Below are 13,842 nucleotides of genomic sequence, written 5' to 3' on the forward strand. Positions count from 1 at the left end.
GGGGAAAAAAGCAAAACAAAAAGAAAGAAAGAAGAAAGGAAACAGAAGAGGCAGAGAAAAACGAAGGGAAAGTCTTGTGCCAGCAGTGGCGTTGACAGAAAGCCGAGACTCGCGGAGAGGCAAAGACTACAGCCCCCAGAATCCTTTGCGGAGCCTCCTCCCCGGGTGTCAGTCTCCTAGGCAACCCAGGCAAACAATATGGCGACCTCCAGAGGAGATCCCCGGTGGCGGAACCCTGCCTCTCTCCAGGGAAGCTGGAGCAGTTCACGAACTGGAGGCCAGTCGATGCTGTTGCGCTCCGAAAGACAGCGCTGGTCTTCATTTCCCATGGGACAGAGACCGAGACGTACTTTCAGAGCCTCCTCCTCCTACCTGCTCCAGCAGCCCGTTTACCCGTGTCAGGGGTCGGACGCAGACCAAGAGGAATACGAGGACGAGGAAGAGGAGAGCGAGAGTGAGGACGAAGTAGAATCCGAGGAGTCCTCAGAGTCCGAGATGCTGAATTTGGAGGTGTGCTTGCCCCCGACCCCTTACCCCCTCGCTCTTTTCTCCAGCCGTGGAGCCCTGCTACTTCGGCTGCAGCCCACCGACGCCTCACCCCTCATTAGCCTGTGACAGCCCATTCCTTGGGCTTTCACCTACAGGGTGCCTCTTTCTGACCGCCTCAGGACTGCGCCTCTTTTCTTTCCATTTCTGTAACCCGTCCTTCACCCCTTATTGAAATATTTCCAGGGATCTCCGTTATTTTTCAGTAGCTCCTTTGGTTTCTTAAGAGTCAAGTTTTACAGCAGTCAAGTTATGACAAAAACTATCTATCTGTATGGGACATAGCGCTTCAGCTTTGTCAAAAATTATACCTTGACGACATTGTGGATAGCTACAGTCCCTCTTTGACATCTCCTGCTCCCTTCCCTCATTTTGAAGTACTCCAAAGCTCTCCATTCTAGTCCCTTCATCCTCTTTAGGGGAAAAAAATTTTTTTTCAAATAATTTAAGAAGTGCTTTCTCAAACACTGACTTAAAAGTCTAATATATTACTTCTGCCAAGGATATATGTTACATTATCAAGCAACACACACACACACACACACACACATACACCCTCCACTGTCGGAGTATTTTAGGATCTCGACAATGTTCCCAACATTCCCATCTGTCTTTGCCTTTCACATTAATACAAGACCTCTTCTAACCAACAGCCAAACCCACTTCTTTCTTACACTTATTATCATCCTGTTTCCTTCTTAGTCATCACCTGTCTTCTGTCCCTTTCTACTTCCCATCACACCACTCCCTTCTCTTGGCTTCTGATACATTATTTGCTTTCTTTCAAAAAACAAATTCATTTGCATTTATTTTCAATAAACTGTTAGGTTTTCCCCTCTTTGTCCTGCTGCTGGGAAACTCAAAACACTATTTTTCTTAATTTCAATCCTTTTTCTTTAGATAGGTTCTTCTCTCCCCTTTCCTCTTCCTTTGTAATATAAATTGCTTCAAATTCTTTTCAGAAGTAGATGTGATGCAGAGAAATAGCATGTTTCCAATATCCCCATTCTGCGATAGTCTTCTGGCTTCCCCTCTTTGCAACTTGGCACCTTTCCTTCGTTCCCTTTCCTGCTTGAAGCCAAGCACGTTTCTCTTGGTCCGGCCCGTTCTCTTTCACAGACTCTTTTCCTTATTAGTCTTATTTCTTATTCTCCCCTCAGTAACGTGCATTATCCTTTGTTACTCGGATTCTACCATTAAGGGTTCCCTTATTTTGTAATGTCCTTTTGGTCACTTTCAACATTTGGCCCATTTTTTTTCCACCTCCGTTTTGTCTTTCCTCTCATTCCACCTCCTTTCACGTGGGCTAGTTACACATTCGTTTTGCTTAAAGTGGATTATAGGAACTTATTTCTTATTTGTTCATCTTTTGCTTTATTTTGCAACCCTGAACGGTGACTATTGCAAAACCGTGGCAGTGTTTTTACAGTTTTGAGATGTTTGCACGGTTTCTACCAGCTTCCACCCCAGGGGAATTCACAAATGAATCACCAGCTCACTTTATTATCCTAATTAATGCATGCTCTTAAACTATGGGGTTCATTAGTAGTATCATTGTTACTCTGTCCTCAGTATGGTATTAACAACATAGAGGAAGATGACTTGAACTAGTTTTTCCTTTTTGGCTTATAGGATGTATGTGGGAAAAGTTTATTAGCTCTTCCACATACATTCCAAATATTAATATTTATTTTGTGTTTTCACATTCTGTTTTCACTTTCTGTAGTGTCTCCTATGTATTAACATACTGAATAAACTGTAAACTTTAAAAGAGAACATTTGAACTTTTATGTTCAGTGATTTATTTTCCATGTCTTAGCCTAGTTAAGATTTATAATGCCACAATGGTCACAGTGATTACTGAGTGCCTACAATGCAATTAGCCTCAAGCCTCTGAAGACCTTAGGAACTTAAGGGAGTTACTACAGACCAGCTGTTCAGAATACTGTATTTGGTTCATGTAAAGCCTTTTGTTAGCTGTGAGGTTTTGAGCAAGTTACTTTACCTCTCTCTGTCTCATCTACAATATGTGAATTATAATAATACCTATCTCATAGAAGAGTTGTGAAAATTCAATGTGATTCTACCTGTAAAATACTTAGCATAATATACTATTTATACTGTTACTAATATAATAATAACTTCCATGTTTTCATCTGCTAACTACAGCCCTTTAAGTGATTTAATTCATTTAGACTTCATTGAACAAGCATTCATCGAATGGTTGCTGTGTAGGAAGCACTCTTTGAAGAAGAAGTGTCTGGGCCCGTTATATATGTCTGGTGCATGAAAACCACTCTTTGCAGTAACGAATGTGGGTAATATGCCTACTCATTGGATAGTTATAGACATCAAGCTTAATAAGAAACTATGTTAAAGTTCTTCATATGGTGTCTGATAATAGAGTAGGCTCTCAAAAATTATAGATGTACAGTCCCTCTCAAGATGAGATAAGAATGTGAGTAACTTATAGCTATTCATTATGTGAAGTATTATATACACAGCTGCGTACTGAGGACACCTGGTGTGCAGTGGTCACAAAAGTAGACCCTTGTCTGGGTGGAGAGGTGGTGTGTGGGCAGATGGCAGAAAAAGCAGCTGAGGTGGGGCCGGCTTGTGGAAGGCTCTGCTGTTGTACGGACTCTGGGCTTGGATCTCTGGTGGCTGAGTGGGATTAGATCAGAAGCAGGGAAGTCAGTGAGAATACTCTAGGAATATCTATGGAGGAAAGACAGAGTTTGGATTCAGCCAGTAGACATGGAAAGAGAAAAGCAGCTAAACGTGAAAACAAGTAAAATATTTGAGATGGGACCGTTACTAACTGAATATTAGAAGTCTGGGCTGTGGCATGGTCTGGAGGGGGGATATTCAGGCTACTAACCGCAATAAGAAACAGGAACAGGTAGAGCTGCGAATTAAGGAGTTATGACTCAAATCAGGGGAGAGGTTCTCAGAGTTAGAAGACCTGGGAATCATCAGCATTGGCGGTTGTGCGATCAGCCAGGAAGAGAAGAAGCGCGTGGAGGGCCAAGACTAGAACCTGGGGTACAAGTACTGAAGTAGCTGGAAGATAAGGAGGGTTTAGGGAAGGAAGCTGGAAAGGACTGGTAAGAGAAGTACAGGGAAGAAGAGCTGTATGACAGGGAAGCCAAGGCAAGAAGGAGCCTTGAGAACCTGGGGATGGCTTTGCTGCCCACATGTTAAGTGGGAAGCGACCTAAACGATGCTTATTAGCTTTGCTTACCTGAAGGTCATTGGAGACCTACAGCCCGTGTGATTTTGTGATGTGGCGATGACAGAACCGTAACTGTAGCAAGTTGAAGAGTGAATTGGAGGTGAGGAAGGGAACTAAAGGATAAAAAAAGCAACTCCAGAGGAGCTTGGTTATTAAGGGAGACGAGAGCTATAGAGAAGGGAACATGCGGGACTGAAGGGAGCCCTTGTAGGACGGAAGAGACTCCCAACTTGTCCAGCTGGAGAGTGACGGAGAGTGACTGGCTGACATCACGGGCCAAAGAGGGCAAAACTGATGGTCCATACGCAAGGTCTCTGAAGAAATAGAGGAAGCGGGGCCCTGAGTGTGGAGAAGGAGCAGGCTTTCTTCAAGACCCAGGTGAGAAGCATTAGGCAGGGGTAGACTGTTAAGGGAGTGAGTCTCTGATCATTTCCACTTTGACTCAAAAGTAGCAGAGAAGAGCATCTGCTGAGACTGAGGACAGAGGAGTGGAGGCACTGGACAGCTTGAGGAGAGCGATGGAGACCTGACCAGTCACAGCGGGGAGTAGAAAGGTAGCTGATGGATCATGGGAGACTAATAGCACCGAAGCTCAGCTCCCAGCTGACCTTAGAGTGTCACCAGCATGCGTGGTTGTGGGGCCTTGCCCAGCCCACTCAGCAGCTCAGGGGGAGAGTGGGTTCATTAATTCATTCAACCTGTATGTCCTCGGCACGGAACTCCACCCTTCCCACTTTATGCGTCAGCTAGTTTGAACTTTTTGTCGGTCCCCCAAGGGGCCTGCTCGCCTTTGCCTTTGAGACTTTGTATATGTTTCCCCTGTTGCCTGCAATACCCTCCCTCATCCTCTTCTTCTGCCCTTTCCTCCCCTTTTCCAAAATAGCTCACGTCTTTGGATCTCATCTGAATTGGTCTCTCCTCAAGGAAGCCTTTGCTGCGCTCCCGCTCCTCTGTAGAACTGACAGAGGGTGCCCTGTTTATAGTCAATGCACCCTGCCTAGTTCTATTGTAATATTTATCAAAGTCCTGAAATTGCTTATGTACTTGTCTGGCATGTGATAAGCACGACACAGTTCCTGAACAGCGCTTGATGGTGAACTTGATTCTGGTTTGTGTATTTATGCGGTCATTGCAATCAGAGGACAAAGAGTCAGAGAATTGAGAGTGGAGACATTGGAATTGCTCGTGGGATGCTCAGTAGGGAAGGAAGTGTAGTCAGGAGGAGACAGGCAGACTCTGAGAAAGGCAAGGAGGAACAGACTGGAGATTCTGTTGTGGTCTGAGAACCAGTTCAGTAGGCATTGGAAACGTTGAAGGATAGGCACTTGTGGAATTAGAGAGGAATGGAATCCTGGGGTTTGAGAGTTCTAGGGTAGAGCAGTTTAGCATGATAGTCAGGTAGGTCCAGAGCATGGCCATAGGAGTGAGCAGCTGAAGGTGGGTGGAGATCAATTTTAAGGTGTCTGAAGTTGAGAAAATAAAGAAATATGTGTAAGTGCATGTGCTCAAGTAGTAGAGATATTGAATGGCCACCCTTGGGGACCCTGAGGCCACCCAAGATAGAGATAGGGCATAAATGGACTGAAAAGGACTAAAAGCCAGAAGGGAAAGGCGTGACACTGACAAATGGCAGGGACCTCAAAGGAAGTGTGAGGGGGCTGCCTGGGGAGTCTTGCCTTGGGGATCTGGGAAAACGTGAACAGTGTGGCCGGTCTTTACAGCAATGGCTACACTAAGAAGCAGACATCCACCTGATGTAAGTAAGGGTGCAGGTCTTCTCCTATCCAGGAAATAGAAGGGCTGGGTCAGGTAAACTTCAGAGGTGTAAGCGGAAAGTTTTGGAGGAACGAAAGCACCCCCAATTCTATCCCTTCCCAGGCCTTTTATGAGAAATTGGAACTTTATTTAGACAAGTAAATACCTACCACCACCCCCGACCCTATTTTCTGAACAGGTTGATTGGTATGGACGAATGAAATATTAAGATGTGGGTTTTTTTTACTTAATTAGTAGTAACAACTGTCATTTATTTGGAACATGCTCCCTATATTCTAGCCATTGTGTTAAGCGCTCTACATAGACTATTTTTTTTATTCTCCCCAAAACATTAAGAGAAGATATTTATAGATGAAGACTAGGAGGCTCAGAGGAAACTTTATCTGCCCAAAGTCATGTATCCACAAAGGCAGATCCACGTTCAAACCCACTCTTCCCAGCCCCGAAGCCTGTGTGCTGTCTCCATGTGAGTGATATTTGCTTCCCTGGGTTAGTGCAAATTTGGGGAGAAAGAAAATCTTTACAACAGCACAAGTCTACATACTGATGTCCTTACTCCCAGGAGCTTGACCAGCATTGTGGGTCCCTGAACTAATATAGAAAACCTGGAAAAGATATTTTGCCATCAGTCTACATGCTAGTCATGCTTAGTTATACTGGTGCAGCTGGTGTGATTTCTGTGTTTTGTGTCCCTGGGCCGATGTTCGTGTTCCTGTGTCAGTCATTATGGAGTTGAAGGCGGCACAAACCTAGCACTGACCCACCTGTTACCTCTTCTTTCTGTCATTTCTGAGGACAAGGCGTGTTGGGCCTCCACTGGTCCCTAGATATCTGCAGACCAAGGGCCAACATCTCTATGGAAGTGATTATTACCCTTGTCATAAATCTTGTAAATTGCATGAATCCAGCAAAATTAGCCAACAGGAAGCTAACGGAAGACCTGTTTTCTCCAGCAAGAATACCCAATGTAGAGAAGTCACTGTCTTGATTTGACATAACCATCCTTCAAGGCGTGTGCAGCAGTCAAGTGCAGTGGTTAGAATTGCACTGGAGTCGGACAGGCCATCACATACCAGCTATGTGGTTTCGGGCAAACCCACCTCTGCAAGCCTGCTTCATCTGTAAAACGGAGCTAAGAGCAGTGGTCAGTAGGATGCCATGAGTTGATCCATTGGGAGCTCTTAGCACAGCGCTGGAAAGGAGACACACTCAATTTCAACAGCAGTGCTAATGCAGATGTGCCTACTGCTGTGTTCATTCCACTTGGAATACCTGCAAGTGACCACCTGAAAATTTAGTAGCGATAAGAACGTTGTCTTGATAGTTATTGATTCAATCGTACATAATCTGTATGTCTTCAACACATAATTTGGGGGTGTGGGGCTGGTAAATTTTGGAGGGCTCAGCTCCTGAGTGTGTAACATACTAAGTAACTGCTGGATCGGACAAGATGCTTTCATAATGGAAGTCCTCTCTGTGCGCCTCTCCTGTTTTGTTTTGTTTTGTTTTGTTTTGCAGGAGGAATTTGACGGGGTCCTGAGAGAGGACAGGGTGGCTGAGGCACTCTCCCAGTTGGGGCGCTCAGGTTCTGGAACTGAGCAGGTCTACCTGAATCTAACTTTATCGGTGAGTATGACAAGATTGCCATTGTTTGGCCACACCTTGACACGGGTTGGACCGCATCCATTTTTTTCTGGTATGTGTAGCTTTTGTGGGCTCCACCATCTCAGAGTATTGCATTTGATGGAGTCTGGCAATAAGAGTTATTTATGTAAATGTTAGACATCAAAGAGCCCTGGCTAGTCCAATAATCAGCTCCTCAAATTCCTTTGTTTTCATTCCCTTCACAGTCTGTTTCTTTCATCTTAAGTAGTCTATTTTATAGCAATCAATGCCTTCTTTCCAGAAGGTTGAATTTGATTCTGTAAAACTAATCAAAAACTCTGTAAGAATTTTCTCTCTGATCAGTGCCAGGACTAAAATTTGTATCTGAATCCCAGGGAACAAAGGATTTTGGTATTGACTTTTCCCCCCCTAAGTATGTCAAGAAATAAGTAGCTTTGAGCTATCTCTCACTTTCCTAAAGATACCAATTATTAATGAAAAAAATGTATTCTTATTTATCAATTTTCAAGAATTCGATACTAGTCATAGTGCAGCAATAGAATCTTGGCTCCAATTTTATCTTAAAAGCAGAATCCTCAGACTACTTCAGCTTCTTTTTCATTTTGTTTTTCTATAGTCCTAGAAAAATAATTTAACTCTTTCTGCTTTCTTATATTGTAAAGCATTAAGTATTCCTTGGAGGTTTACAGAATAAATGCAGGTACACAGGTGGAAAAGGCCCACAGATATTTTTGCTATAGCACCGATGTGGCTCAGGTGTATAAAATTCTTAGTAAGGCTGCTCCGTCCTGCATTTGAACTAGTAAACCATCCAAGAAACGTTAAGCTCTTTTCACCCATGCTCGTTCCATGACATCGCCTTTGAGAACAGCCTACCGAGGCTCTAAACTTCTACTATTTTCATTTTATAACCTTTTGTGGATGACTCAGCCAGGCAGGCAATACCATACAGGGAGCCCCCTGTGTCAATTTCACCATGCTAGGCGTGGGAATGGGAGGTAATTCCCGCAGCCAATACATCCCCACACAAGTCCCTTTCGATCAATATTCTACTTATGTATGAAGTGCTGTGCCTTAAATTGATCTCCCCCAAAAAGCAATTCTTTAAATCTTATTTCAGCTAGATGGACTGAAGCTTAACTTACTTTGCCACTGACCTCCTTACACTCGAGATATTACAGGTTGAATTACTTTGCCTTCATAACCTGTCCCGCTGAATACACTTTCTTGGGGTTGCCTGGTTTAGTGATTCTCCCCACCCCCTTATATCTTAGTTAGGCTACATGTTATTTTTTTTTACTTTCCCTTATTACTTGTGTATGTAGCTTCTCTTCTACCAGAATCATAACCTTCTTAAGGGCACAGTATGGCTCTATTTCATTACTGTATTTCTCATCATGCCAAGCATGATACCTTGTGCGTAGTAGGTTTTCAGTAACTATTTATTACTGTCCCAGTGGCCTTTATTAAATGCTGTTATTATATTTGAGAACTTGCTTATAATGACACTTCGGTGGCTGGCTTTTTCTGACTTTGACATCACAATACACACCAATGATATGAGTCTTTGTTCCGGGAGACCAAATGCCCCTCCAGCCCTGGATGAAATTCACTAGATGCAATATTTCATGGGAAGCATGCTAGAACAAGATTCAGGAGACTTGGATCTGCTTCTCTATCACTAACTTGCTGTGTGATTTTAGGGTTTTTACACACCTCTCTCTGTACCTCATATTCCTCGTCTCTAAATTGGGCATAATCTGTCCTGAGATCTCGCAGGTGTTTTTGATCAGATAAGATGGTCGTGGGAGAGATTTGAAAATGATCCCTGTGAAGATGTGGGTGGTATTAATGATCTCCTGAGTAGGTGTGAACTCTCTTTAACATTTCATTTAAATTCTGAACATTCGAGTTTTCTTCAACCACATAAAGGCTTTGGCTTTATTACTATTCACAGGTTTTTAATAAAAACAAACTCTGCTCCAAAGGGCTTCATGACACTGTTTTAATTTACCTTTTCATGTTGTAGTTGTTCTTGCTAACAACACTAATTTTCCAAGCTATTATTTTCTTCAGAGGAGTGCATTTTTTAATGGGGCATATACGTAGTCTGTTTTGAGATCGTATTCGTAGTAGGCTTCAGAGTTTGTCCTCTCGCTTCAACTCTATTTTATGAAAGAAATTCTGGATTTCTCTCGTCAAGCATTGCTTCTAGCTGTTGCGAGAAGGCTGAGTGCGAATGCATTACAACATAAAAGTGTTTTACCTTTTCTTTTCTCAGGGCTGTGACTTAGTCGACATTAGCATCCTCTGTGGGTATGTTCATCTACAGAAGTTGGATCTTTCGGTCAATAAAATTGAAGGTATGGAATTGTCGTTTTAGTCGTATTGATGGATCACTAAATCATTTCAAATTCTTAAGCTTTGCATTGTGTAAGATACATTACAAAACTTGATGTAAATGCTATGGTGGTTCAAGTGTTTACCTATCGATTCAACACTTTCCATGTAAAAAAGGCCCCAATGACTGATGACTAAGGAAAGAGTCAGGTCAGCAAACGTGCACTGCTCTGCTGTGGTTGCGAGTACCCAGCGGAATGCTTGCTTTTCCCATTTAGGAGATGGGTCATTACTGCTTTAATACTTCCTGAATATTGAGTGATTCCCTTTCCTTTCCCTTTAGGAGTTTATTCAGTGTAGGTGAATTCATTTTTTTTTCCTTTAATGGATTTTTTTTTCATTTATTTTGCATTTGCATCAACATTTATTTTATTTTGCTGCAAAAAGCTTTGTTGTTTCCACGTGGTTCAATGCATGGGAGAGGGTGGTTAAAAGGGTGTCTGGTGGTTCCAGGAGGAGGCTCAGTCAAAAACCAGGTGCCAGGGGAATGCAGAGGGTCCCCTCAAAGGCTCCTGGGCTCCAGAGGCTCCTAGTGGTGCTTGAGGGTGGGCCTTTCAAAGACAGACTCATCCAGCCTGGGGCCGGCCAGCCTGCAGAGGTGAGTCAGGTGTCGCCCATCTTCTCGATGGGTTTCACCTGCTCATCCAGGAAGTGGTTCTCCAGGAAGTCAGGGCTGAGGGTCTATGCGAGCAGAGCCCAGGGCCTGCAGCTCCAGAAGGGCCTGGTTCAGGTGCTTCTCCAAGACCATGGTGGCTTCCGTGGCGTCCTGAGTGTCACCCCACTCATCTTGGGACGGCTTCAGCACTCTGGAAGAGAATGCAGCTGCCATGCTGGCTTTGCATCTTTTAAGAGCCACTCAGCACCCTCCTGCTTCTTCTCTGCCAGCTCATGGAATAAGTGGCCCATGGCCTACAGAGCCACATCATCCCGGGGGAAACAGAAGCCCAGAGAGAGGTAGGTGGGGGAGGCCGGCAGATGCAGGTTGGCCAGGCAGTGACGGCAGCCTCCATCCAGGTGAAATACTTGTGACAAATTTGGGAGCTCATGGTTGCTCCGCAATAAGGAGTTAAGGTTAAAACATGGCGTTGGCTGGTCTTGGAGCCCAAGGATAGCTGAGGTGGTACCAGAGGTGGGACTGGAAAAGAGGTCAGAGGGTGGTCAGAGGCTGGAAGAAGGGGTGTCCCTGGGTCTGTTCCGTCCAAACACGATTGAAGCACTAGCCAGGCCTGGGGGACCGCCGAGGTCACCGCCACATTTGCGTCAACATTTTAATCCCGACCATCTACTTCTGTCCTCATTTGGAGCGCCAGGGATTCACAAATTAATTTTTCCTCTGTTTTTGCTATCTCTGTATATTTAGTTGATTCTTTAAAGTCTTAACTTGGACATTTGGAGCTCTGTATAACCTATTTGTTGTGATACCGTGTTCAGTTAATAAAATGAGCTACGTTTTCTTGAAAGCTTGATCCTTGTTTCTAATTTTCTGATCTTATTTGAAGTTAAAGTGTACAATTTCTTTCCTTCAGACTTCTAAGAAGGGAAGCAAATCCTTCTTTCTCCCCTGCTTTCTTCACTGATAACCTTCCTACTTCCATCTTTAGCCTGTCTTTTTTTATTGCAATTACATTTTACTGATATGGTCTTCTCTGGCTCATTTTAAGCTTTTTGTTTATCTCATGTGACTCCTCTTTCAGTGACTAAGAAATAATCTAGTATAATTTTTCTTAAAATCTTACTGTTTTTATTTTTTTATCCTCACCTGAGGACATTTTTTTCACTGGTTTTTAGAGAGAGAAACACCAATCCGTTGCCTCCTGTACATGCCCTGATGGAGACTCGAACCCGCAACCTTTCAGCTACGGGATGATGTGCCAACCAACTGAGCCACAATGGCCAGGGCAAAATTTTACTGTTTTGAAAGACTTTCTCCCCCCTAGTTTTATAAAACTTTACTACACAAAATTACAAACACGTGATCAAGTCGAGCGACTGTTGTTGTGAACAGTCAAGTTCAACAATTATCAGCCCTCCCCAGGATTGTTTTAAAGCAAATCTCAGATATCATAGCATCAGAGAGACTTTAGTGTGACCGGCAGGAGCTGTCCCGGTACCCCACACCTCCACAGTTGGTTTTATTTATTAGCCAAGGAATTCCAGAGCGGTGGGGTCTTCAATAATGCTAGTGCTGAGGAAGGGGAAAGAGATGTGGCTTCACGCCCTTGTCACTTGAGCAAGGAGCTTACAGTTGTGCATGAAGCTTCCCTCCTCAGATCGGTCTTCAGTCTTTTTTGGCCTGTTTGGTTAACTCGTGAGGTGTTTGAGAATCTATAAAGTACAGCAGGTTTTTCTTTTTCTGTAGACAGTGTTACCAATGAGCTGACGGAGACCAATCTCGATTTGCATCAGAATCACCTGGAGTGTGAGGGTGGGGGCTGTTCAAACACAGGTGGCTGTGCCCCACCCTCCTAGTTTCGGATTCAGCGGATCTGGGGTGGGAATGGAGAGTTTGCATTTCTAGTTAGTTCCCACGTGAAGCGGACGCCGTAGGTCCAGGACCACCCTTGGAGAACCACGGCTGTAGACGCGAGGTGCTCCTGCCATCTGGTGGACACGGAGGTCACTACACCGTGTAGGGAATTCAGGGCCCTGAAAAAGTTAGAAGCCCAGCAACCCAGACCGTGAATTTCTCTGTCCCTGACTTAAAAGCATTGGCCATCTACACAGAATGAAACGTATTTGTCATCTCTTCATCCCCATCTAAGTGGTAGCTGCTGCGTCCTCTGCTTTAAGACAGAACTCTACGGTACAAAGCCCTTACCTGCCCGCAGAAAGATCAGCTCCAGGGGGGTACCGGGTCTGGTGGCAATTCATAGTTGTGACCACTACGGACAGACACAGAACTGAGCTCAGAATGGACAAATAGGGAAAACCTGTAAAGCAATGACAGTTTCTCCTTAGGCTTCCCCTCACAGGCAGCCTTCCTTGATTGACTCATTAATCCCCACTGAAGGGTCCCTGTTTCAGTGGCTGTTAAACGAAACAATTCCATTTAAAAAGACAGACTTAAAAAAGGGCATAGTTTAAACCAAAGAAACAAAGCAGAAGTTGGTGGGGATCTTCCGGCTCCAGTGATTGTCACTGCTGGTTCTGTGATCTCGAGTGAGAAGAGGGAGACGTCGTTATTACCAGTTTCAGGTGGGGGAACAAGTTGCTGGTGGCGAGGAGGCTGTAAGCTCTCATCGCGTGATTCTTCCTGAGCCGTTTTCTTATTCTTCCTCCTGTCCTGAAGCGCGTCTGCGGTGAAGTGGCAGAGAAAGGCAAAACAATACTTCATTTTTTGTTTTGCATGCAATTTCGTTAGGAGCGACTGACTATTAGCACAATAGTCCTTAGTATTCGAGGTTCAGAATATTTGCCTGGGATAAAATGCTAAAGTCACCCACACATTTGAGCCACTCCAAAGACAAAGTAAAATACTAGCAATAATTTAAATCACTTCAAAGAATTAATGAGACTTAGGATTAAGTCCAACTAAAACAAAATTTAATTCAGGGCAAAGAAAGTTCACCAACTGCGGCATTTTCAGTCTTTCTGAAAAGACCTCCTTTGGTCATTTAGGGGCTAATTTTCATGACCATCTACGGCCCCAGCTTGTCCTTTCTTCCAGGCTGGCCAGTTTTGAAGCATTGGGCTGTGGAAGAGTGAGCTGGGGCAGCGTGAAGGCCTCAGTTATTTGGCTGTCCTGAAAAAGGGGGGGTGGAGGGTGGAGGAGTTGGGGAGGCCCTGGGAAGAAAGGTCAGTTATCGGCTAACGGAGAGTTCCCGTGCGTGTGTGCTTCACACACCGTGTTCATTTCACTCACCTGGAACAATTAAGATGTGCTCGCACGTAGCTCATTTAAAAATGTCCTCACGTCACATATGCTGCTTTCAATGACTTAGTCTGATACTTAGTGCCTTGCCTTATTGTGTATTTCTTTTTCTCCCCAGATTTGTCGTGTGTGAGTTGTATGCCTTATCTTCTAGAGCTCAATGCTTCTCAGAATAAACTGAAGACATTCTTCCATTTCAAGCCACCCAAAAATCTCAAGGTAGACTTTCTCAGTATACCCATTCCGTATGTTAACCGGCTTGCAAAGCACATGAATAAGCAAAATGGCACCAAAATGGGAAATTCAGAGAGAATAAGAAGTCAGGGTAAATAGTGTCTTTGAAATGAAATAAAAGGGAGAAGGATTTATGCTTCATTTATTTGGGGGA

The 13,842-nt window shown here is 44.1% G+C and overlaps 1 protein-coding gene across 1 annotated transcript in view; it reads left to right on the forward strand.

Moving 5' to 3' along the window:
- Positions 1–24: 24 nt before the first annotated feature.
- LRGUK (leucine rich repeats and guanylate kinase domain containing) overlaps positions 25–13,842 on the forward strand; it is a 62,660-nt gene continuing 48,842 nt past the window's right edge. Inside the window, exons 1-4 of the mRNA XM_090287529.1 lie at positions 25–510; positions 7,076–7,183; positions 9,465–9,546; positions 13,573–13,673. Of these exons, the coding sequence (XP_090143655.1) occupies positions 199–510; positions 7,076–7,183; positions 9,465–9,546; positions 13,573–13,673 (603 nt within the window). The 5' untranslated portion in view covers positions 25–198. The remainder of the gene's footprint in view (positions 511–7,075; positions 7,184–9,464; positions 9,547–13,572; positions 13,674–13,842) is intronic.

This window comes from Furipterus horrens, unplaced genomic scaffold, assembly GCF_987537825.1.
Source record: "Furipterus horrens unplaced genomic scaffold, mFurHor1.1.pri manual_scaffold_9, whole genome shotgun sequence".
NCBI lineage: Eukaryota > Metazoa > Chordata > Mammalia > Chiroptera > Furipteridae > Furipterus > Furipterus horrens.